Here is a 21,408-nt window from a genome sequence, read left to right as displayed (position 1 = left end):
AGTTATATTTCTTTAAGATTCCATTCTCTCTTTTACAGTTTCCATTGTTCCTATTTTTTGTTTTATTTTTGTTTTCCGGTAGGACCTGCCAGCATCCGCTCCATGAAAAACATCACGGCCATTGCAGGCCGTGACACCTATATCCACTGCCGGGTGATCGGATACCCTTACTACTCGATCAAGTGGTACAAGAACTCCAACCTCCTGCCTTTCAACCACCGCCAGGCGGCATTCGGGAGCAACGGCACCTTGAAGCTCTCCGACGTGCAGAAGGACACGGATGAGGGGGAGTACATCTGCAACGTCCTGGTCCAGCCACAGCTGTCCACCAGCCAAAGTGTCCATGTCGCTGTCAAAGGTAAGGCCGGGGGAGAGGAGGGGGGGGGAGGGGGGGCTCACTCAAAGACACCGTGCATGAGGAGATTCACAACCGAAGGTGCTGCAGTGACACCTTCTGGGGAGTGGGCAGGGCTGACGTTGTCCTGGTTGGGTTGCTCCTAGGCCTGGCCAAGCTGGCCATCCATGAGTCATGGCGCCTGGTGGAAGAGGGCTTTGCCCGAGCCAGATGCTTGCCCCTTTACCAGGGTTGTATAGTAGTTATTAGTATATTTGTAACATAGTTGTTTGGAATTCAGTGTCTGAATAATTTGGTGATTTTGTAATATGGTGGTGGGTATGTTTTTTTTGTATTGCTTACCTCTGGCAGTGCAGTCCAATATTCCATTTGCTTTTTGATTTACATGCTACACCTCCATGACAATCCCTTTCATCACATGTGTGAAAATCCCCAGGTCCCGCTGTAATGGAGCATTTTGTAGTCTCACTTAACTCAACTAACAATTTTCTTTTCCACTATTTCTTCTAAAGTGATCTAAACCATCTTATTTTCCCTCGTTTTATTCCGTCAGCCAACTTCCTGCCCATTCAGTTAACCTATCTATAATCCCTTTCCTTCCAATGGGAGAGGGGAGGAGAAAGGAGTGGCCGGGGTGCGACTTGTCCTTGATTCTGCTGGTGGCCTTGCCGAGGTGGCGTGAGGTCGAAATGGCATCAATGGGAGGGAGGGAGGGAGGGAGGTTGGTTTGTGTGATGGTTTGGGCTTAGTCCACAATTAGTGTGATGGTCTGGGCTTAGTCCCACAGCAAGTTACTGACAAACCTAAATCCTGCAAGCACTCCTTCTGACAGTTTTCTCTCTAGATTCTCTTGAGTGTCTCTTCAGTGACATCCAAGACATAACTAAAAATGACATGCAAACTTAGATCGTAATTCTTTGCAGTTGCTGAATTTTGCTCGGTAATGTTGAATCTGATAAGGAATAATGGGGAAATGTTATCATGCTGGACATGGATTAATTGAATAATCCATTAACAAGTTTATTTTTGTCAGTCCCACCTTATATTCAGCCTTTCGAATTTCCAAGATTCTCCATCGGACAGCGTGTCTTTGTTCCGTGCGTTGTCATCTCGGGCGATCTGCCGATCAGGATTACGTGGCAAAAGGATGGCCGCCTGATTCCAGCCAGCCTTGGAGTCACCATTGATAAGATCGACTTCACCAGCTCCCTGAGGATCTCCAACCTCTCGCTCATGCATAACGGGAACTACACTTGCATTGCCAGCAACGATGCAGCGGCAGTGGAGCACCAGAGCGAGCTGATCGTCAGAGGTGATGTGCAATTCTGCAGCTCTGATACTGCCCACTTTCCAATGTGCACTGGGGCAGCCATGTGTGGTTGGCACTCCTGCAGTAGACGGCATTGAGAGGCCTATTTCGTAAGGTCACCAATTAGTCAGCCCACACTGATTTAGAGGCGGCACGGTGACGCAGCGGTAGAGTTGTTGCCTTACAGCGCCAGAGACCCAGATTCGAACCTGTCTGTCTGTACGGAGTTTGTACATTCTGCCCGTGACCTGCGTGGGTTTTCTCCGGGAGCTCCGGTTTCCTCTCACACTTCAAAAACATACTGGTTTGTAGGTCAATTGGCTTTGGTAAAATTGTAAATTGTCCCTAGTGTGTAGGATCGTTTTAGTGTACGGGGATCGCTGGTCGACACGGACTCGGTGGGCCAAAGAGCCTGTTTCTGTGCTGTATCTAAACTAAGATTGCACAGTTGCGCAGCGGTAGAGTTACTGCCTTACAGTGCCAGAGACCCGGGTTCGATCCTGACTATGTGTACAGGCTCATGAAAGGGAATTCCTAATATTATCGAATGCAAAAATCAACTCCATGATAATGTCGAAGAAGTGAACACAGCCAAGCTATTGTAGGAGAAATAAAAGAACAGCAAATGCTGGTTAATGCACAAAATGACACAAAGTGCGGAGTTACTCAGCAGGTCAGTCAGCATCTCTGGAGAAGGTGACATTTCCGGTCAAGGCTCTTCTTCACTGTAGCATCAGTCATAATGAGAAGCTGATGTCAGTAAGGTCCGTGCCAACGTGACTGTCCTTAGAGACAGGAGCACAAGGGTATGAAGAAAGATCTCGACCTGAAACGTCTGCTATTCCTTTTCTCCAGAGATGCCCCCTAACCCACTGAGTTACTCCAGCATTTTGTGTGTCTATTCGGTGTAAACCAACATCTGCAGTTCCTTTCGACCAAGCTTTTTTTTATCTGCTGAAGAGTTGTGTACAAAGCTTTATTTCCACATCTTTTGGTAATTTCCAAACTTGTTTAGGTTGCGTCTTGATCTCGGATTCCTGATTAAGTATAGAGTTCCAGCTGGATAAAGGATGAAAAAGGACCAGTTATAAGCTTCATGAAGTTAAAGCAGGACAAGCTGGCAAATGGAGCTGATGTTAACAAGATTATGAGGACCAGAATTCAGGATTGCTAGCGTCACTTCTGTGATTGCTGAAACTGCCGAGCTAATTAAATAACGTTACAAATCCGAGTCACAATTTTAAAGCCCAAACATTTGGAAGAGAAATTCAACTATTGTTGCAAAGGCTAATCTCCGTGCATTTGTTCTAAATGTACTCACCTCTGCACCGTCACTTGCATTGTAGTCAACACCTATTCCTTCCCACCAATGCACCCACATCCTCTCTTTTCCCCCCGCCCTGTTACTTTCCTCCCTCTGGCTTCACAATCCACATCTCCTCAAACCTATCTCACACCTTCTGTTCCTATCTCTGGCCTTTGTTCCAACCATCTACTTATCAAAAAAAAAACACCTTTGCCGATGTTGTTGACCTATTTGTCCTGCCTCTCCCCTTGTCTACCTATCATCTCCTACCCTACAGTCAGTCGGAAGAAAGGTCCCAACCCGAAACGTCACCTATCCATGTTCTCCAGAGATGCTGCCTGACCCGCTGAGTTACTCCAGCACTTTGTGTCTTTTTTTATGAGCTCGAATATGGATACACAAGAAACTGCAGATGCTGGAATCTTGAACAAAAACCAAAGTACTGGAAGAACTCAGAGCAGTTCAGTGGAGGCAAATTTACAGACCCTTCTTCAGACCTCTTTCAACCGAGGCTGATAGTCATAGATAGAGTCATGGAGTGATACAGTGGGGAAACAGGCCCTTCAGGCCCAACCTGCCCACACTGGCCAACATGTCCCAGCTGCACTAGTCCCCACCTGCTCGCGCTTTGTCCATATCCCTCCAAACCTGTCCCATCCATGTACCTGTCCAACTGTTTCTTAAACGTTGGGATAGTCCCAGCCTCAACTACCTCCTCTGGCAGCTTGTTCCAATACCTCCAATAAGTTTGTCAGTCATGCTTTCCCTCCATGAAGCTATGTGACACGTCTTAATTGTATCACAACAGATTTGCCAAGGTTGGAATCCCTATTCTATGGGACCTCCGTTTGACTTTAAGCTTGTTTCTTTCAGTTCCACCTCGCTTTGTGGTGCAGCCCAGTGACCAGGATGGAATTTATGGGAAATCCGTCACCTTGAACTGTTCTGCAGAGGGATATCCCGTTCCGACCATAGTGTGGAAATATTCCAAAGGTAACACTTCAATCTCGGCTTCACGTCAGCTCCATCTGTTTGCTCTCCCATTCATGCTTATGTTGGAAACGCTGACCTATATTGTAATATTTAGCAGCAAAATGTAAAGAGTTGAGGTTTAGGGTTGGAGAGTACAATTGGTACGGCACGGTGGCGCAGCGGTAGAGTTTCTGTCTTACAGTGCCAGAGACCCGTGGTCGATCCTGACTACGGTTGCTGTCTGTACGGAGTTCGCAAGTTCCTCTCTGTGACCTTGTGGGTTTTCTCCTGAGTGCTCCGGTTTCCTCCCACATCCCAAAGACGTGCGAGGTTGTAGGTTAATTGACTTCTGTGAATTGTCCCCTGTAGGATAGAACGAGTGTGCAGGTGATTGTTGGTCAGTGCGGACTCGGTGGGCCGATGAGCCTGTTTCCAAGCTGTATCACTAAACAAAATGTAACTAAACTCAACTAAGTTAAACTTAACTAAAGTAAACTTAACTTAACTTAACCTAACTAAACTATGAACTGCAAGGGTGGGGAGCACAGTTGTGCAGCAATTAGCGCTTCTGCCTCACAACTCCAGTGACTTGGGTTTGATCCTGATCTCTGTTGTTGTCCGTGTGCAGTTCACATTTTCTCCCTGTGACTGAGTGTTTTTACCTTGGGTGCCTCCCACATCGCAGAGGTGTGCTGGCAGATTGATTAATAGGCCTCTGCTTTGGGTGGGTGGGAAGAGAGTAGGGGGTGTGATTGGGCATGTCGGAGAGAAGATGCCAGGAGGGAATAAGAAGGGGAAAAAGATTAATGAGATTCTCGGAGAGTCGGTATAAACTCGACGGGCTGAAAGGCCTGAATCAATGTTGGAAGAAAATACAACCTACAAAACATTATTTTCGACTTGAATTCATTTTCAGCTCAAACTATTTTAATGGAAGTCTACCGTGTTTATGTCTCGTGTGACTGAGATAGATTGGTTTTGCGCAGTGACCCAGAAATACCCAGCTGGTCAGGCAGGAGAATGGTAAACTGAGGGATGTTTCAGTTCAATAATTTGTCATTGTCCTAATAGGTCCTTGATTAGTCTCACTCTAGTCTGCTCCAAGCTTATTCCAGCAGCCTTCCAGCACTAGGTTCACATCCAACACATCATCCTCCACCATTTCCACCAACTCCAACATGATCCCACCACCACTCACATCTTCCCCTCTGCCCCCCCCCCCCCCCCCCCCCCCATCTCCCCTACCCCCTCCCCTACACACACACATCTGCTACATTCAAGAGGCACCATGGCCTACTTATCTCTCCCACCTGGATCCCGTATCCCCTGGCACTTTCCCTTGCTATTGCGTGAGGTGTAATACCTGTCCCTTTACCTCATGTTCACAAGTTCAAGGAGCAGAATTATGCCATTCGGCCCATCAAGTCTACACCGCCATTCAATCATGGCTGATCTATCTTTCCCTCTGAATCCCATTCTCCTGCCTTCTCTCCATAACCCCTGACACTCGTGCTAATCAAGAATCTAACTATTTCCACCTAGTCTGAAGAAGGGTCTCAACCCGAAACGTCACCCATCCCTTTTCTCCAGAGATGTTGCCCGTCCCGCTGAGTTACTCCATCTTTTTGTGTCTATCTTCAGTTTATACCAGCATCTACAGTTCCTTCCTCAACCATAAAAAATATCCATTAACTTGGTCTCTGCAGCCGTCTGTGGCAATGAATTCCACAGGTTCACCACCCTCTGGCTAAAGGAGTCGTCCCGTACCAGTATTGCGTACAGTTTTGGTCTCCTAATCTGAGGAAAGACATTCTTGCCATAGAGGGAGTACAGCGAAGGTTCACTAGACTGATTCCTGGGATATCAGGACTTTCATATGAAGAAAGACTGGATAGACTCGGCTTGTACTTGCTAGAATTTAGAAGATTGAGGGGGGTTCTTATAGAAACTTACAAAATTCTTAAGGGGTTGGACAGGCTAGATGCAGGAAGATTGTTCCCGATATTGGGGAAGTCCAGAACAAGGGGTCACAGTTTAAGGATAATGGGGAAATCTTTTAGGACCGAGATGAGAAAAACATTTTTCACACAGAGAGTGGTGAATCTCTGGAATTCGCTGCCACAGAAGGTAGTTGAGACCAGTTCATTGGCTATGTTTAAGAGGGAGTTAGATGTGACCCTTGTGGTTAAAGGGATCAGGGGGTATGGAGAGAAGGCAGGTACAGGATACTGAGTTGGATGATCAGCCATGATCATTGTGAATGGCGGTGCAGGCTCGAAGGGCTGAATGGCCTAATCCTGCACCTATTTTCTATGTTTCTACCACCCTAAACAGCCCTTCCGGGTCAGGTATACATTCTCACTATTTTCCCAGGAGACTGTAAGAAGATCTTTAAGTCATTTCTTCTGTCCCCCTGGTAATCCCGTGTCTCGCCAGGGTCGGAGTGGACAAGAACAAGCTGAGACCAATGACACAAACGTTTCCTTGTCTCTCTATTGCAGGTGCGGGCGTCCCACAGTTCCAGCCCATCACGTTGAACGGACGTATCCAGTTACAGGTGAATGGGTCTCTCCTCATTAAGCACGTGCTGGAGGAAGACTGCGGCTACTACCTCTGCCAGGTCAGCAACGACGTGGGAGCTGACGTCAGCAAGTCCATGTACCTCACCGTCAAAAGTAAGCACCGGTTTTATGCCTATGGTGGTTATAGTCAAAGGATGACATGATATTGGGGGAACAACAGCAACAGTCAACAACAGGGCCAACAGGCAACATTGTTCATGAGTTCATAAGTCGTAGGAGCAGATGTAGGCCATTTGGCTCCATTGAGTCTACTCCGCCATTCATTCATGGCTGATCTACCTTTCCCTCTGAACCCCATTCTCCTGCCTTCTCCCCTGTAAACTTTGATTGTGTCATGTACTGGATCTCACTGGAAACATTGTCACAAGAAGGAGAGCGTGAAAGAGAGGGAGAGAGAGAGAAAGAGAGGGAGATAGAGAGAGAGATAGAGAGAGATAGAGAGATAGAGAGAGAGAGAGAGAGAGGGAGGGGGGAAGAGAGAGAGAGAGAGAGCAGATTGACTTCATTCCAGCATCATGATTATTTGATTAGTGTCCACAAAGGGGACTCTATCTCAGAGCCCCACTGAGATGCATTTCAGAGTCCCACAATGGTGGCCCAGAATTTGGGATATGGTGATCTCCCAGTTTCCACCGTCATGAAATGCTCATTTCATGGTATTCAGGACTAAACACCATCTGCTTCCTTGTATTTGACTCCCAGCAAAGTTAAGTAGACATTTATAAAGTCCCTTAGGATTGAGGATGACTTACTTCCACTCCAGTCGTATGTTTTTTTGAAGTGGTTCAACATGGGACTCGCAGTTTCTTCCGCAGATGGGGCGGGAATGTAGTGGGGCGGGAATATAGGGTGGGGAGGTCCAGGCTTTGGACCCTACGACGGTGAAGGAATGGCCTAATATTTCCAAGTCAATACAATGTGTGTCTTGGAGGACAAGTTCCAGGCTGTGGTGTTCCCATGTAAGTTCCCCCTTTGTCCTTCCATCTGGTAGAGGTCAAGGATTTGGAAGGTGCTGTCTCAGGAGTATTGGCACATTTAGTTTAGTTTAGAAATACAGCATGGAAACAGGCCCTTCGGCCCACCAGGTCCGCGCCGACCAGCGATCACCCGTACACTAGTTCTATCTTACACACTGGGGACAATCTACAGAGTCCAATTAAACAACAAATCTGCACGTCACGTGTACCGAGAAACAATGAAAAGCTTTTGTTGCGTGCTACCCAGTCAGCAGAAAGACAATACATGATCGCAATCGAGCCATTTACGGTGTCTAGATACATGTTAAGGGAATAGCGTTTAGTGCAATGTAAAGCCAGCAAAGTCTGATCGAGGATAGTCTGAGGGTCACACGCCTGTAAGTTGCTGAACCCAAGGGACCAGAAGAATGTCACATAAGATTATTCAGGGTTTGGACACGCTAGAGGCAATAAACATGTTCCCGACGTTGGGGCAGTCCAGAGCCACAGTTTAAGAATAAGGGGTAAGCAATTTAGAACGGAGATGAGGAAACATTTTTTCATACAGGGAGTTGTGAGTCTGTGGAATTCTCTGCCTCAGAGGGCGATGGAGGCCGGTTCTCTGGATGCTTTCAAGAGAGAGTTAGATAGAGCTCTTTAAGATAGCGGAGTCAGGGGATATGGGGAGAAGGCAGGAATGTGGTACTGATTGTGGATGATCAGCCATGATCACATTGAATGGGGGTGCAGGCTCAAAGGGCTGAATGGCCTACGCCTGCACCTATGGTCCATTGCCTATTGTCTATTAACACCTCTGCTTGACGCACCATTTTTGGCATTCCTAGTAAGGCCAAACATATTTGAATGCAGTCACTGATGTTTATTAATCATAACTTTATTTCAATGCATATCTATGCTTTAAAGTTAATTGTAGTTTCAAATATAGCTAACATTTAAAATCAAATATTTTTTCCCCAGTTCAGCCTTATTGTCTAAAACATTGGTCTCCATGCTGAAATGTCGGCCATTCCTTCTATCCAGAGATGCTGCCTGTCCCACTGAGTTATTCCTGCTTTTGGTGTCTATCTGTTGTCTAAAACATTACTGCCTGACCTGGAGTGTTTCCAGCAGTTTCTGTTTTTATTTCAGATTTCCCACAAACTACCATTTTATTTATTTTTTTCCTAATTTTTTTAATCGACATTTTCCGGATGGCTCTGTTGATTAGAAATACATGAAAAGTGAAAGGAACTTTGAAACCACAAACTATCAGGAGAGCATGGGGAAATCCATGTGCTATGTCTGTGGTCTCCGCAGCCTGTGGTCTTGACACAGTTCCTGCACCACATCGAGGAGCTATGCAGGCACACACATTTATTTCAGCTGTGGGGATGATGAGACGAGAGACCATAAGATGTGGGGCAGAGACAGTGCAATCTAGCCCATTATAATTTGGCCTTTGCACTGTGGTATTTGTTAAATGGAAGCTTGCGTGTGTGTGCGTGTATGTGGGTGTGTGTGTATGCGCATGTGTGTGCGTACATATATCTGTTTGTGCATGTGTGTGTGCGTGCATGTGTGTTTTGTGCATATATGCACTTGTGACAAATGACAATAAATTGAATTGTATTGTATTGTATTGTATTGTATTGTATTGTGCGTGTGCATGAATGTGTGTGCGTACATGTATCTGTTTGTGCATGTGTGCGTGTGCGTGCATGTGTGTTTTGTGCATGTGTGTGTGCATGCACGTGTGTTTTGTGCATATATGCACGTGCGCACGTGTGTGCCTGTGTGTGTGTGCATGAATGTGTGTGCACGCATGTGTGCATGCGTGTGTGTGCGTGTGTGCATGCGTATGTGCATGCGCGTGTGTGTGACTTGGTGGTGTCGGACATTGGTCCTATACATGAGCAAGTTTTGCATATTTTGTGAGAAGGGCTTGCTGTGCCTCTGAAATACTCAGTCGGAGTTTAAAGGAGCAAAATGTCACAGTGGGAGTTGAAATGAACATGACTGAAGAGGTGAAGGCATTGTATCTGCGGTGTGGAGGAGGTTTCTGACCTGAAACTTCACCTATCCAAGGAACTGCAGATGCTGGTTTACACCGAAGTTAGACACAAAATGCTGGGGTATCTCAGCAGATCAGGATGCATCTCTGGACAGAAGGAATGGGTGGCGGCAAGGGTCTTGACCCGAAATATCACCCATTTCTTCTATCCAGAGATGCTGCGTGTCCCGCTGAGTCACGACACCCATCCATGTTCTCCAGAGATGCTGCCTCTCCTGCTGGGTTACTCCAGTGTGCCTATACCTGCGATCAGTTTGTCGAGGGAGAGCAGTGAAAACTATGCTCACAGATCTCTCGCACCCCCTGAGCTGAAGGTCTGAAATCAGAAGCAATGTAAAATTGTCTCAGGCCGTGACAGTGATATCGCCAGAGCCTCTGACAAAAGCTTTGAAGTACCAAGTCTATTTAGGATGCGTAAGCATGTCCCACTTACTGCCTTTGTTGTGCGGACTTAGAATCTCTGGCTTATCCAGCAGGCTGGGGGATTGGATTCACAATGATTCAACCCAGTTTGTGGAATTTAATTCTGAACCACAGGCTTTTTTAGAAAATGCCCATTTACTGATTAGCATATTCCATGCAGTCTGCACACAAAATAATGTGCAGGTAACTCATTCACATCTGTGTCTTGTGCACTTCACAGATCGCTCAGTACCCATTTTGCTGAAGATTATATCCATTCTTTTTAATTTAGTTTAGAGATACAGCGTGGAAATAGGCCTTTCGGCCCACCGTGTCCGCACCGACCAGCCATCCCCGCCCACTAGCACTATCCTACACGCCAGGGACAATTTACGATCTTTACCAAAGCCAATTAACCGACAAACCTGTACGTCTTTGGAATGTGGGAGGAAATCCGGAGCACATCCGGAAAACCCACGTGGTCAGAGGGAGAACGTACAAACTCCATGCGGACAGCGCCCGTAGTCAGGATCGAACCCGGGCCTATGGCGCTGTAAGGCAGCAACTCTACCGCTGCGGCACCGTGCCGCTCCAGAAATTATCTTCTGTAGCTGAAACAGTTGGCAATTTTAGCATATAAAATTTGGCTGTATACACCAGCAGAGTCATAGCCAGATAGTACCTATTACATTCTATCCAGTGATGCTGCCTGTCCCGCTGAGTTACTCCAGAATTTTGTGTCTATCTTTGCAATAAGGGCAGTTATCTTCAGTGTAAAATGACTGATGAATTCCCTTCCCAAGCTGGCTCAGGGACTACACTACTGCAAGTGGCAGCGATGGTTGAGGTTTATTATTGTCATCCATACCGAGATACAGTGAAAAGTTTTCTTTTGCATGTTATCAAAACAGTAGAAAATAGACTTTAGGTGCAGGTGTAGGCCATTCGGCCCTTCGACCCAGCACCACCATTCAATGTGATCATGGCTGATCATCCACTATCATTACCCCGTTCCTGCCTTCTCCCCATATTCCCTGACTCCGCTATCTTTAAGAGCCCTATCCAGCTCTCTCTTGAAACTATCCAGAGAACTGGCCTCCACCACCCACTGAGGCAGAGAATTCCACAGACTAACAACTCTCTGTGTGAAAAAGTGTTTCCTCATCTCCGTTCTAAATGCCTTAACCCTTATTCTTAAACTGTGGCCACTGGTTCTGCCCCTATCCCCCCCCCCCCCCCAACATCGGGTACATGTTTCCTACCTCTAGCGTGTCCAAACCCTTAATAATCTTGTATGTTTCAATAAGATACCCTCTCATCCTTCTAAACTCCAGAGTATACAAGCCAAGCTGCTCCATTCTCTCAGCATATGACAGTCCCGACATCCCGGAAATTAACCTTGTGAACTTACGCTGCACTCCCTCAATAACAAGAATGTCCTTCCTCAAATTAGGGGACCAATACTGCACACCAAAGATCAGATATATCATAAGTACAGGTAGATACAGGTAGATACACATACAACAGATAGGGTGGAGTAGATGATACAGAGTGCAGAATAGATAGTTCTCTGCATTGTAGTACATCAGTTACACAGACAAAGTCCAATGCCCTCAATGTGGTCGAGGTGAATCTCACAGTACCCTAGCTGATGGAAGGACCGTTCAGAGGCCTGATAACAGAGGGGAAGAAACCGTTCCTGAGTATGGTGGTATGCGCTTTCAAGCTCCTGTACCTTCTGCCAGACGGGAGCGGGGAGTAGAAGCAATGACCAGGGTGGGACAAGTCTTTGATTATGTTGACTGATTTTCCGAGGCAGCGTGAAGTGTAGATGGAATCAATCGTGGGAAGCCTAGTCTGTGTGATGGACTGGGCTAAATCTACAACTCTCTGCATTTTATGGGTAGGAAGGAACAGCAAATGCCGGTTTAAACCGAAGATAGACACAAAATGCTGGAGTAACTAAGCAGGACAGACAGCATCTCTGGAGAGAAGGAATGGGTGTGGGTAAGGGTCTCGACCCGAAACGTCACCCATTCCTTCTCTCCAGAGAAGCTGCCTGTCCCGCTGAGTTACTCCAGCATTTTGTGTCTATCTCTTAATTTTATTGCGGTCTCGGGCAGAGCTGTTGCCAAGCCAAGCTGCCATTGATGCAAGTCAACAATAGGCTATCTATGGTACATCTGTAGAAGTGATTGGCTTTATTTGTTTCTATTCTTCGTATACTTTTTGGAAAAGCTACTCCCTTCTTCATGGGAGAAGTTGCTGTGATGTCTATTCAGATTCATCTTTAAAGATACTTGATCTCCTACCGAAACGCGTCCTCTGCGGTAAGTCACGCTGTTGATTGTGAGCCGTAAATCTTGATTCTTGACAAGTAAAGGGCCTGTCCCACTTACGCGATTTTTTTCGGCGACTTGCCGGCACCCGTCATAGTCGCAGCTGGTCACCGAAAATTTTCAACATGTTGAAAATCCAGCGGCGACCAGAACAAGGTACGACTCCTCGGGCGACTAGACTACTCGCGACCATACAGGCTTCATCCCGCGACATGTCTTTCGGGTCGCTGCTGAATTTTCAACATGTTGGAAATTTTCGGCGACATGCAACGACCTATGACGGGTGCCGGCAGTCGCCGAAAAAGTCGCGTAAGTGGGACAGGCCCATTAAGGTGTTAGGGGTATTGGGGAGTAGGCAGGAGAATGGGGTAGTCTTGATGGGCCAAATGGCCTAATTCTGTTCCTAGAACTTATGAATTAAGTCTCCATCCACTTCCAACTCAGAGGCTAAAGCTAAGTTGTCAGTAATTAAATTACTTCATGTGAGAGGCATGAATAAGCCATGGCCTTCTAGCCTTACACTATCCAAAAGGATCACAGCTGTGTCGGTGCTATCTTCAGGGCAGCATGGTGGCACAGTGGTAGAGTTGCTGCCTTACAGCGCCAGAGCACCAGGTTCCTGACTACGGGAGCTTGTCTGTATGGAGTTTGTACATTCTCCCCGTGACCTGCGTGGGTTTTCTCCGAGATCTCTGTTTCCTCCCACACTCCAAAGATGTACAGGTTTATAGGTTGTGTAAGAAGGAACTGCAGATGCCAGTTTAAACTGAGGATAGACATACAAAACTGGAATAACTCAGCAGGACAGGCAGCATCTCTGGAGAGGAGGATTGGGTGACATTCCGGGTTGTGACCCTTCTTCAGACTGGTTAGGGATAAGGGAAACGAGAGATATAGATGATGAAGGCATTGGACGTGCGGAGTTACTCCAGTTTTTTGGGTCTATCCATGTTTGTAGGTTTAGTTTAGTTTAGAGGTACAGTGCGGAAACAGGCCCTTCGGCCCAACGAGTCCGCACTGACCAGCGATCCCCTCGCATTAACACTATTCTACACACACTAGGGACAATTTACATTTATACCAAGCCAATTAACCTACAAACCTGTATATCTTTGGAGTGTGGGAGGAAACTGATGATCTCGGAAAAAACCCACGCAGGTCACGAGGAGAACGTACAAACTCGAGAAGGGGAGCGAAGTGGGGGAGAAGGGGGGCAAACTCTATACAGACAGCACCCGTAGTCAGGATTGAACCCAGGTCTCCGGCACTACAGGTGCCGTAAGGCAGCAACTCTACCGCTGCGCCACCGTGCCGCCCCAATTATGAATTGACTAGGTATAAAAAGTAAATTGTCCTTAGTGTGTGTAGGACAGCGTTAGTGTGCGGGGATCACTGGTCGGTGCGGACTCAGTGGGCCGAAGGGCCTGTTTCCGCACTGTATCTCTAAACTAAACGAAACAAAACTAAACTTGAATCAATACGCTAGTTTATTCTCTCATTGGAGAAAGAGTCTCCAAGCAACTAGTCTGTCAATATTCTCATAACGCTACACATTTCAATTATACCACATCTCATTCTCCCGACCCCAATGACTATCGGCCCATTCTACACAATTTCTCCTGGGACAAACTTGACAGCATACAAATCAAAGCAATGAATCTCAATAGTTGACTATGATGGAGTTGCTACCTGAAGGTTGCGGGCTCATGGTAATTCCACAGATATGAGGATATAAATTTCTGTTAACACTCCAGACTAGTTTAGTTTAGTTTAGAGATGCAGCGTGGAAACAGGCCCTTCGGCCCACCGGGTCTGCTCCGACCAGCGATCCCCGCACAATAACGCTGACACACACGAGTGCCAATTTTTACATTTATACCAAGCCAATTAACCTGCAAACCTGTACGTCTTCGGAATGTGGGAGGAGACCAAAGACCTCAGAGAAAACCCACGCAGGTCATGGGGAGAGTGTACAAGCCCCGTACAGGCAGCACCCGTGGTCGGGATCGAACCTGGGTCTCTGGTGCTGTCAGCGCTGTAAGGCAGCAACTGTGCCACCCCAATAGTACAGTGGTACAGAGGAAGCAATGGACTCGCTCCTCCCTGCTACCCCACTCCCTTCCATTCATCCACCTGCCCAAACAAGTGTTTACTGAAGACAGTCTGATGAAGAGTCAAAACCTGAAACATTGCCCACCCATGGTCTCCAGGGACACTGCCTGACCCGCTGAATTACTCCAGCATGTTGTGTCTATTTTTTATTGTGTATGCAAGATCAAAGCAGTACACAGTATTCCAGGTGTGGTGTTACCAAACCGCCACATCTAATTCCTATCAAATCTTTCTCCACCCCACTCACCATATGTCCTCAGGTTCTTGATTCCCCAACTCTGGATAAAAGATGCTGTGCATTTACCCGATCTATTCCTCTCATGATCTCACACCTCAATAAGATCATCGCTCATCCTCCTGCACTCCAAGGAATAAAGTCCCAGCCTGCCCAACCTCTCCCTATAGCTCAGGCCCACGAGTCCTGGCAACATCCTCGTAATGAATCCTCTTGAGAGTCAAGAGTGTTTTATTGTCATATGTCCCAGATAGCACGATGAAATTCTTGCTTGCTGCAGCACAACAGAATATGTAAACATAATACATAACAGGAGAACAAACGTTCAGTGTGTATATACACACATGCACACATACTCAATTAGTGAACGAATATAGTGCAATATTTGAGACCACACCTTCCCTAGCCAACAATGGACTAGCAGGCAATGCCCTGCCTTGGGTCCTTTTTTGTCAGCCCTGATAGTTCCTGGTCTCTTCCAGCCTCCAGCTCTTCACCTTCCCCCCTTACCCCATGCCTACTTTCTGTCTGAAGAAAGGTCCCAACCAGAAACGCCACCCGTTCTTTTTCTCCAGATATGCATGCTGACATAAGAAGAAAGAATGGGCTTGTATTCACTGGAATTTAGAAGGATGAAAGGGTATCTTATAGAAACGTATAAGATTCTTAAGAGATTGGACAGGCTAGATGCAGGAAAAATGTTCCCGATGTTGGGGGAGTCCAGAACCAGGGGTCACAGTTTAAGAATAAGGGGTAGGCCATTTAGGACTGAGATGAGGAAAAACCTTTTCACCCAGAGAGTTGTGAATCTGTGGAATTCTCCGCCACAGAAGGCAGTGGAGGCCAATTCAGTGGATGTATTCAAGAGAGAGTTAGATAGTGCTCTTAGGGCTAACGGAATATGGGGAAAAAGCAGGAACAGGGAACTGATTCTGGGTGATCAGCCATGATCATATTGAACGGCTCGAAGGGCCGAATGGCATACACCTGCACCTATTTTCTATGTTTCTATGACCTGCTGAGTTATTCCAAAACATGTGTCTATCCCCGTAACACATCCTCATAACATCCTGATTAATATTAAATGCACTGGTTTTGATGGATATGGATCATATGCGGGCAGAAGAAATTAATATACCTTGGTGTCACGTCCGACAGGCATTGTGGGCCAAAGGGCGTGTTTCTGTGACCGATGTTCAACGTTTGCGTTTCTGTTGAAATAGCCAAGACACTTTAGAGCGCAGGGCATAACTGTTTACCCAGTGATTTCTCTCCCCCCCCAATCTAAAGAAATACTGAACGTGCAACAATATTAAAAAGGAACGGTGCACAGGAGACAAATTAATTCCATGGCATTTGACTAATGGTTGAAGGAGTCTTTTACTAACGATGCACCACTGCTATTGGAAGCTTTGCCCGCATATAACATGATGAAGGGAAGCATTGCTTATCAAAGCAGAACAGGGGCCTCCCCTGCGAGACGGCTTCCATTCGAAACTAATGAAAGGCCCTGCAGGCTCGGAGCAGTTACAGCGCACTTTGCTTTCCCAGTGAGAGAGGCTCCTTCACGCTGAGTCCCCGTGGCTTTGATCAGAAATGCTAAATCAATGTTTACTGTGAAACCAAGATTTACTCAGCTAGATGGAAGGACGGGGGCGGGGAATGGTAAGCTAACCATATAACAATTACAGCACGGAAACAGGCCATCTCGGCCCTTCTAGTCCGTCGAACACTTACTCTCACCTAGTCCCATCTACCTGCACTCAGACCATAACCCTCCATTCCTTTCCCGTCCATATACCTATCCAATTTATTTTTAAATGATGAAAACAAACCTGCCTTCACCACTTCCTCTGGAAGCTCATCCCACACAGCTACCACTCTCTGAGTAAAGAAGTTCCCCCTCATGTTGCCCCTAAACGTTTGTCCCTTGATTCTCAAACCATGTCCTCTTGTTTGAATCTTCCCTACTCTCAATGGAAAAAGCTTATCCACGTCAACTCTGTCTATCCCTCTCATCATTTTAAAGACCTCTATCATATAACAGCTCTGCTAAAGCTCTGCTGATCTGCATCAGCGAATGCAGAATTAGCATTGAAGATTGGCACAGAGTGCTGGAGTAACTCAGTGGGTCAGGCAGCATCTCTGGAGGGAAAAGGATGGGTGATGTTTCAGATCGGAATCCTTCTTCAGACTGAAAGTGGAGGGGGTGGAGGGTGGGGGGGAAACTGGAGTTAAGGAAAGGCCAGAGCAAGCCAGGGCCGGCAGTACATGACCAAGGATGTTGTTCTGCCCTTCTCCTACCTCCCCTTCCCCTCAGGCAGCATCTCTTGAGTACATTGATAGGTGACATTTTGAGTTGAGACCCTTCTTCAGATTAAAATGTTGCCTATCCAGGTTCTGCAGAGATGCTGCCTGACCTGATGGGTTACTCCAGCACTTTGCATCTTTTTTTTTTGGTGGCATTGGTAACGTCCAATGCTACTCTTCAATGAAAAACACCCGTGCATGACTCCTCCGACCACTGTTGATGCTGTGGTGCATTAACCACCATTTGGGTTATTGCAGCGAGCAGGGCAAATAAGCTTATCAATTGTTCTGCTTAATACAGGATGCCCACAGAGAGAGAATATATGAAAGAGGGTACGCCTTGAAACACACCAATACTCCCCAACGATTCAGTAAAAACACGGCAGCCATCTCCTCTTTGCCCAATCCCCATAAATCACTTGTCTGATGAAGGGTCTCGACCCTAAAGGTCACCCATTCCTTCCATCCAGAGATACTGCCTGTCCCGCTGAGTTACTCCAGCATTTTGTGTCTATCTTCAGTGTAAACCAGCATCTGCAACTCCTTCCTAACCTTAAATATGTATTTTCTTGTTTTCACGGCCTGAAAGTTCTTTAAAATTCTGCTTAGTCTCCAGCTATTCTATTTACCTTATGGTTAAAGACGTACGTTTAAATCTTCCTGCTACACTTTATATCTTTTTTTGAAATAACAAAAATGAGGGATCAATAAGATCATGTTTACTACTTACTCTGAAATATTTCCCATTCTATTCTTTCCTATATCAATCCTGTTCTAATTCTCACATTATAACTGTGTATACCTTTAACGGGAAGTGGAGACATGTGGGGTAGCTTAGAGTCATAGTTGTACAGTGCAGAAACAGGCCCTTTGGCCCAACTTATGGGGCTGTCCCACTGTATGAGCTAATTCAAGAGTTCTCCCGAGTTTCCCCTGATTCGAACTCGGAGAATTACGATAATAGCTGCTCGTAGGTACTCGGGGCTCTCGTGGACATTTTTCAACATGTTGAAAAATCTTCACGGGTCTTTCCCAGCTTACCGCGTTTCCCGAGTACCTGCCGTTAGCGTTACGAGCCGCTAAGAGATGTCCCGAGCTCCGACGTACCCGCAACATACATTCTACGTGCTTACCACGATTTAGATTTTTTTTAAACTCGGGAGAGCTCTTGAATTAGCTCGTACAGTGGGCCAGCCCCATCACCCATGCAGACCAAGATGCCCCATCGACACTAGTCTCGTCCCTTGCCGTAAAACATGCAACAGGGAACAGTGCATCAGGTTCAGCACAGACATTGTGCGCCGAAGGGTCTGTTCTTATGCTGTAATGCATGACCCATTCAACTAATCCTACATTATTCCAAGGATAGCCAAAATGCTTGAGTAAAGGGGCTGTCCCACTGAGGCGACCTAATCCGCGAGTTTAGAAGAGTGCCACCGACCTTCAAGCTCGAGGGCACTCGCCTGGAAAACCTCAAGCTGGGTCGACCGTCCGCGTTGAAACCGCGAGCTGGATCGACTGACCGCGCGCGTGAGCGCTCGCACACACACACACACACACACACACACACACACACACACACACACACACACACACACACACACACACAAATCGCAAAGTCGGGGGCCAGGGAAAGCGGAGGAGCGCTGTCTGAAATTCACACCCTCGATAAGTCCTTTAGAGAGCGCGGGGGGGGGGGGTGGGAGAGAGAAGGGGGGAGAAGGGAGGAGAAGGGAGGAGAAGTGGGGTAGAAGGAGTGGAAACACTTTTAAGAAGTATAATAAAGTTTAGCGGGCATTTCACGTACACGGTTTTCCCTGGTCCTGAAAACTCCAATCAAAATGCCCGGGCGGTGAAGGAGATTGCCTACGGCTACCCTCGACAGCCCCTTAACTCAGTGGGTGAGGCAGCATCTATGGAGAGAAGGAATGGGTGACGTTTCAGGTTGAGACCCTTCTTCAGTCTGAAGCGGTAGAGTCGCTGCATTACAACGCCGAGACCCAGGTTCGATCCTGACTACGGCTGCTGTCTGTACGGAGTTTGTACTGTGCCCTGTGACCAAGTGGGTTTTCTCCAGGTGCTCCGGTTTCCTCTCACACTCCAAAGACCTACACGTTTGTAGGTTCATTGGCTTTGGTAAAGATTGTAAATTGTCCCAAGTGTGTAGGATAGTGCTAGTGTACTGAGATTGCTGGTCAGAGTGGACTTGGTGGGCTGAACGTCCTGTTTTCAAAAAAGCTGCATCTCCAAACTAAAGCAAATACCCTTGCCACTCATGTGGCCCCCAGGAGGTGATATCCCTTCCCTTGATTGAGGGATGTCTCCATCAGTGTCTGCAACCCCCTTCCCCTCCCCCCCCCCCACCTCTCAATGTCCAGCAACAGAAGGACAGTGGTCTGTGGTCCTCCCCCACAGAGCCTTGGTGTTGGCTGCACCGAGCTTCAGTGCGTCCCTCAGCACGTATTCTTGCATTCTGACCAAAGAGCTTATTTCACAGAGTTGATGACCTTCCTGCAGCATTTGATGTCCGTCTTCGAAACTCTTCCCACCCCTGTAAAGCTTGAAAAGCCGCCTGGCTCAGTTCCACCCGTCTGCTTACGCCCAGCGGCATAAATATTGATTTCTCTAACTTCACGTAACCCCTGCATCCCCTCTCTCCATCTCCGTCCCTTCCCCACCCGAGTCGTGGTACTAGTTTCACTATCGTCCTGTCGAGTTTCGCTGTCTGTGTAACTCGTTAGCTCCTAGCCCACAGCCAACAATGGACCATGGTGTGCTCCACATTTCCTTGATCGTCGTTACTTATTGAATATCTTTCATTCATTTGTTCTATATCTCTCTATATCACCGTCTATGTCTCTCGTTTCCCTCTCCCCTGACACTCAGTCTGTAGAAAGGTCTCGACCCGTAAAGTCACCCATTCCCTTTCTCCAGAGATGCTGCCTGAGCCGCTGAGTTACTCCACCTTTTAGTGTCTATCTTCGGTATTAAACCAGCATCTGCGGTTCCTACCTACTCCATTAGAAAGCTCTCCATTTTGCTCCCAACGTGCACCCCCTGCTACAAGCTACAAACAAGTGTGAATGCTGTCGGATGCCCCTTCAAACAATCAGTATCCTTTGATGTAAACGACTGCACTTTAATCACCCATCATGTGTCATTACTCCGACAAGCAGCAGCAGTCACGGAGACACAGCCCCGAATAAATTGTGTTGGAAGTCACTCTTGTTTTTTGCTCTCGCTTCAAGCCACTCACAGTTGTGGCAGGCACCACCGCTGAGCTCCTGACTGTCTGGGCAGAGGCGGGGGGGGGGGGGGGGCGGGCGTTTGATGGCACTGGGCCTACGTTCGTTGGAGTTTCAAAGAATGAGGCGGGGACCTCAATGAAACATACAGAATAGTGAAAGGCTTGGATAGAGTGGTTGCGTAGGGGATGTTTCCACTAGCGGGAGATTCTAGGATGTGAGGTCACAGCCTCACGATTAAAGGACTTTCTTTTAGGAAGGAGATGAGGAGGAATTTCTTTAGTCAGAAGGTGGTGAATCTGTGGAATTCTTTGCCATATAAGGCTGCTGAGGCCAAGTCAATTGATATTTTTAGGGCAGAGATAGATGGACTCTTGATTAGTTCAGGTGTCAGGGATTATGGAGAGAAGGCAGGAGAGGATTAGCAGGGAGAGATAGATCAGCAATGAATGAATGGCGGAGTAGACTTGATGGGCCGAATGGCCTAATTCTACTCCTATCACTTATGGTCATGATTAGCTGGGTGCAGTATGTAAGCTATGAGCAAAGGGAAGCAATGAGTAAAAGGGCTTTTAGTTTAGTTTAGATTGGTTTTGTTTAGAGATACAGCGCGGAAACAGGCCCTTCAGCCCACTGAGTCCAAGCCGACCAGCGATCCCCGCACATTAAGCTCACCTACAAATACTACAAATAACATTTACTGCAAGGTAATGCCAGTTATGTCCGATCAAATATAGTCCAAGGGTCCCCAATGAGGTAGATAGTCGTTCAGGACTGCTCGCTAGTTGTGGTAGGATGGTTCAGTTGCCTGATAACAGCTGGGAAGAAACTGTCCCTGAATCTGGAGGTCTGTGCGTTTTCTCACTTCTACACCTTTTGCCCGATGGGAGAGGGGAGAAGAGGGAGTGGCCAGGAGTTAGATGATGCTGTGTCAGAGAGTCAGAGAGTCACACAGTGTGGAAACAGGCCCTTCAGCCCAACTTGCTCACACCGACCAACATGTCTCATCTACACTAGTCCCACTTGCCTGCATTTGGTCCATATCCCTCTGAACCAGTCTTATCCATGTACCTGTCTAATTGCTTCTTAAACATTGTGTTATGCATAATAAGGTTTGTGACAGGCTGATTTGAGATGGCATATTTTTTCCTGGTTTTCTTAATTTTTCCATAATGTTTCTTATTTCACCCATCGCCAAGATCAAAGCCCTTACA

At 47.0% G+C, this 21,408-nt stretch overlaps 1 protein-coding gene across 2 annotated transcripts in view; it reads left to right on the top strand.

The window, feature by feature from the left end:
• The window catches only part of dscam (DS cell adhesion molecule), a 220,777-nt gene that overhangs the window by 27,712 nt on the left and 171,657 nt on the right, over positions 1–21,408 (top strand). For both annotated transcript variants that reach the window (XM_033032509.1, XM_033032510.1), the window contains 4 exons: positions 83–358; positions 1,389–1,667; positions 3,844–3,963; positions 6,444–6,617. In XM_033032509.1, coding sequence (XP_032888400.1) covers positions 83–358; positions 1,389–1,667; positions 3,844–3,963; positions 6,444–6,617 — 849 coding nt within the window. The remainder of the gene's footprint in view (positions 1–82; positions 359–1,388; positions 1,668–3,843; positions 3,964–6,443; positions 6,618–21,408) is intronic.

The sequence above is a fragment of the Amblyraja radiata genome, chromosome 14 (assembly GCF_010909765.2).
Source record: "Amblyraja radiata isolate CabotCenter1 chromosome 14, sAmbRad1.1.pri, whole genome shotgun sequence".
In the NCBI taxonomy this organism is placed as follows: Eukaryota; Metazoa; Chordata; class Chondrichthyes; order Rajiformes; family Rajidae; genus Amblyraja; species Amblyraja radiata.
Note: the sequence above shows the minus strand (reverse complement) of the source record. Positions and strands in the feature narration are given on the sequence as shown.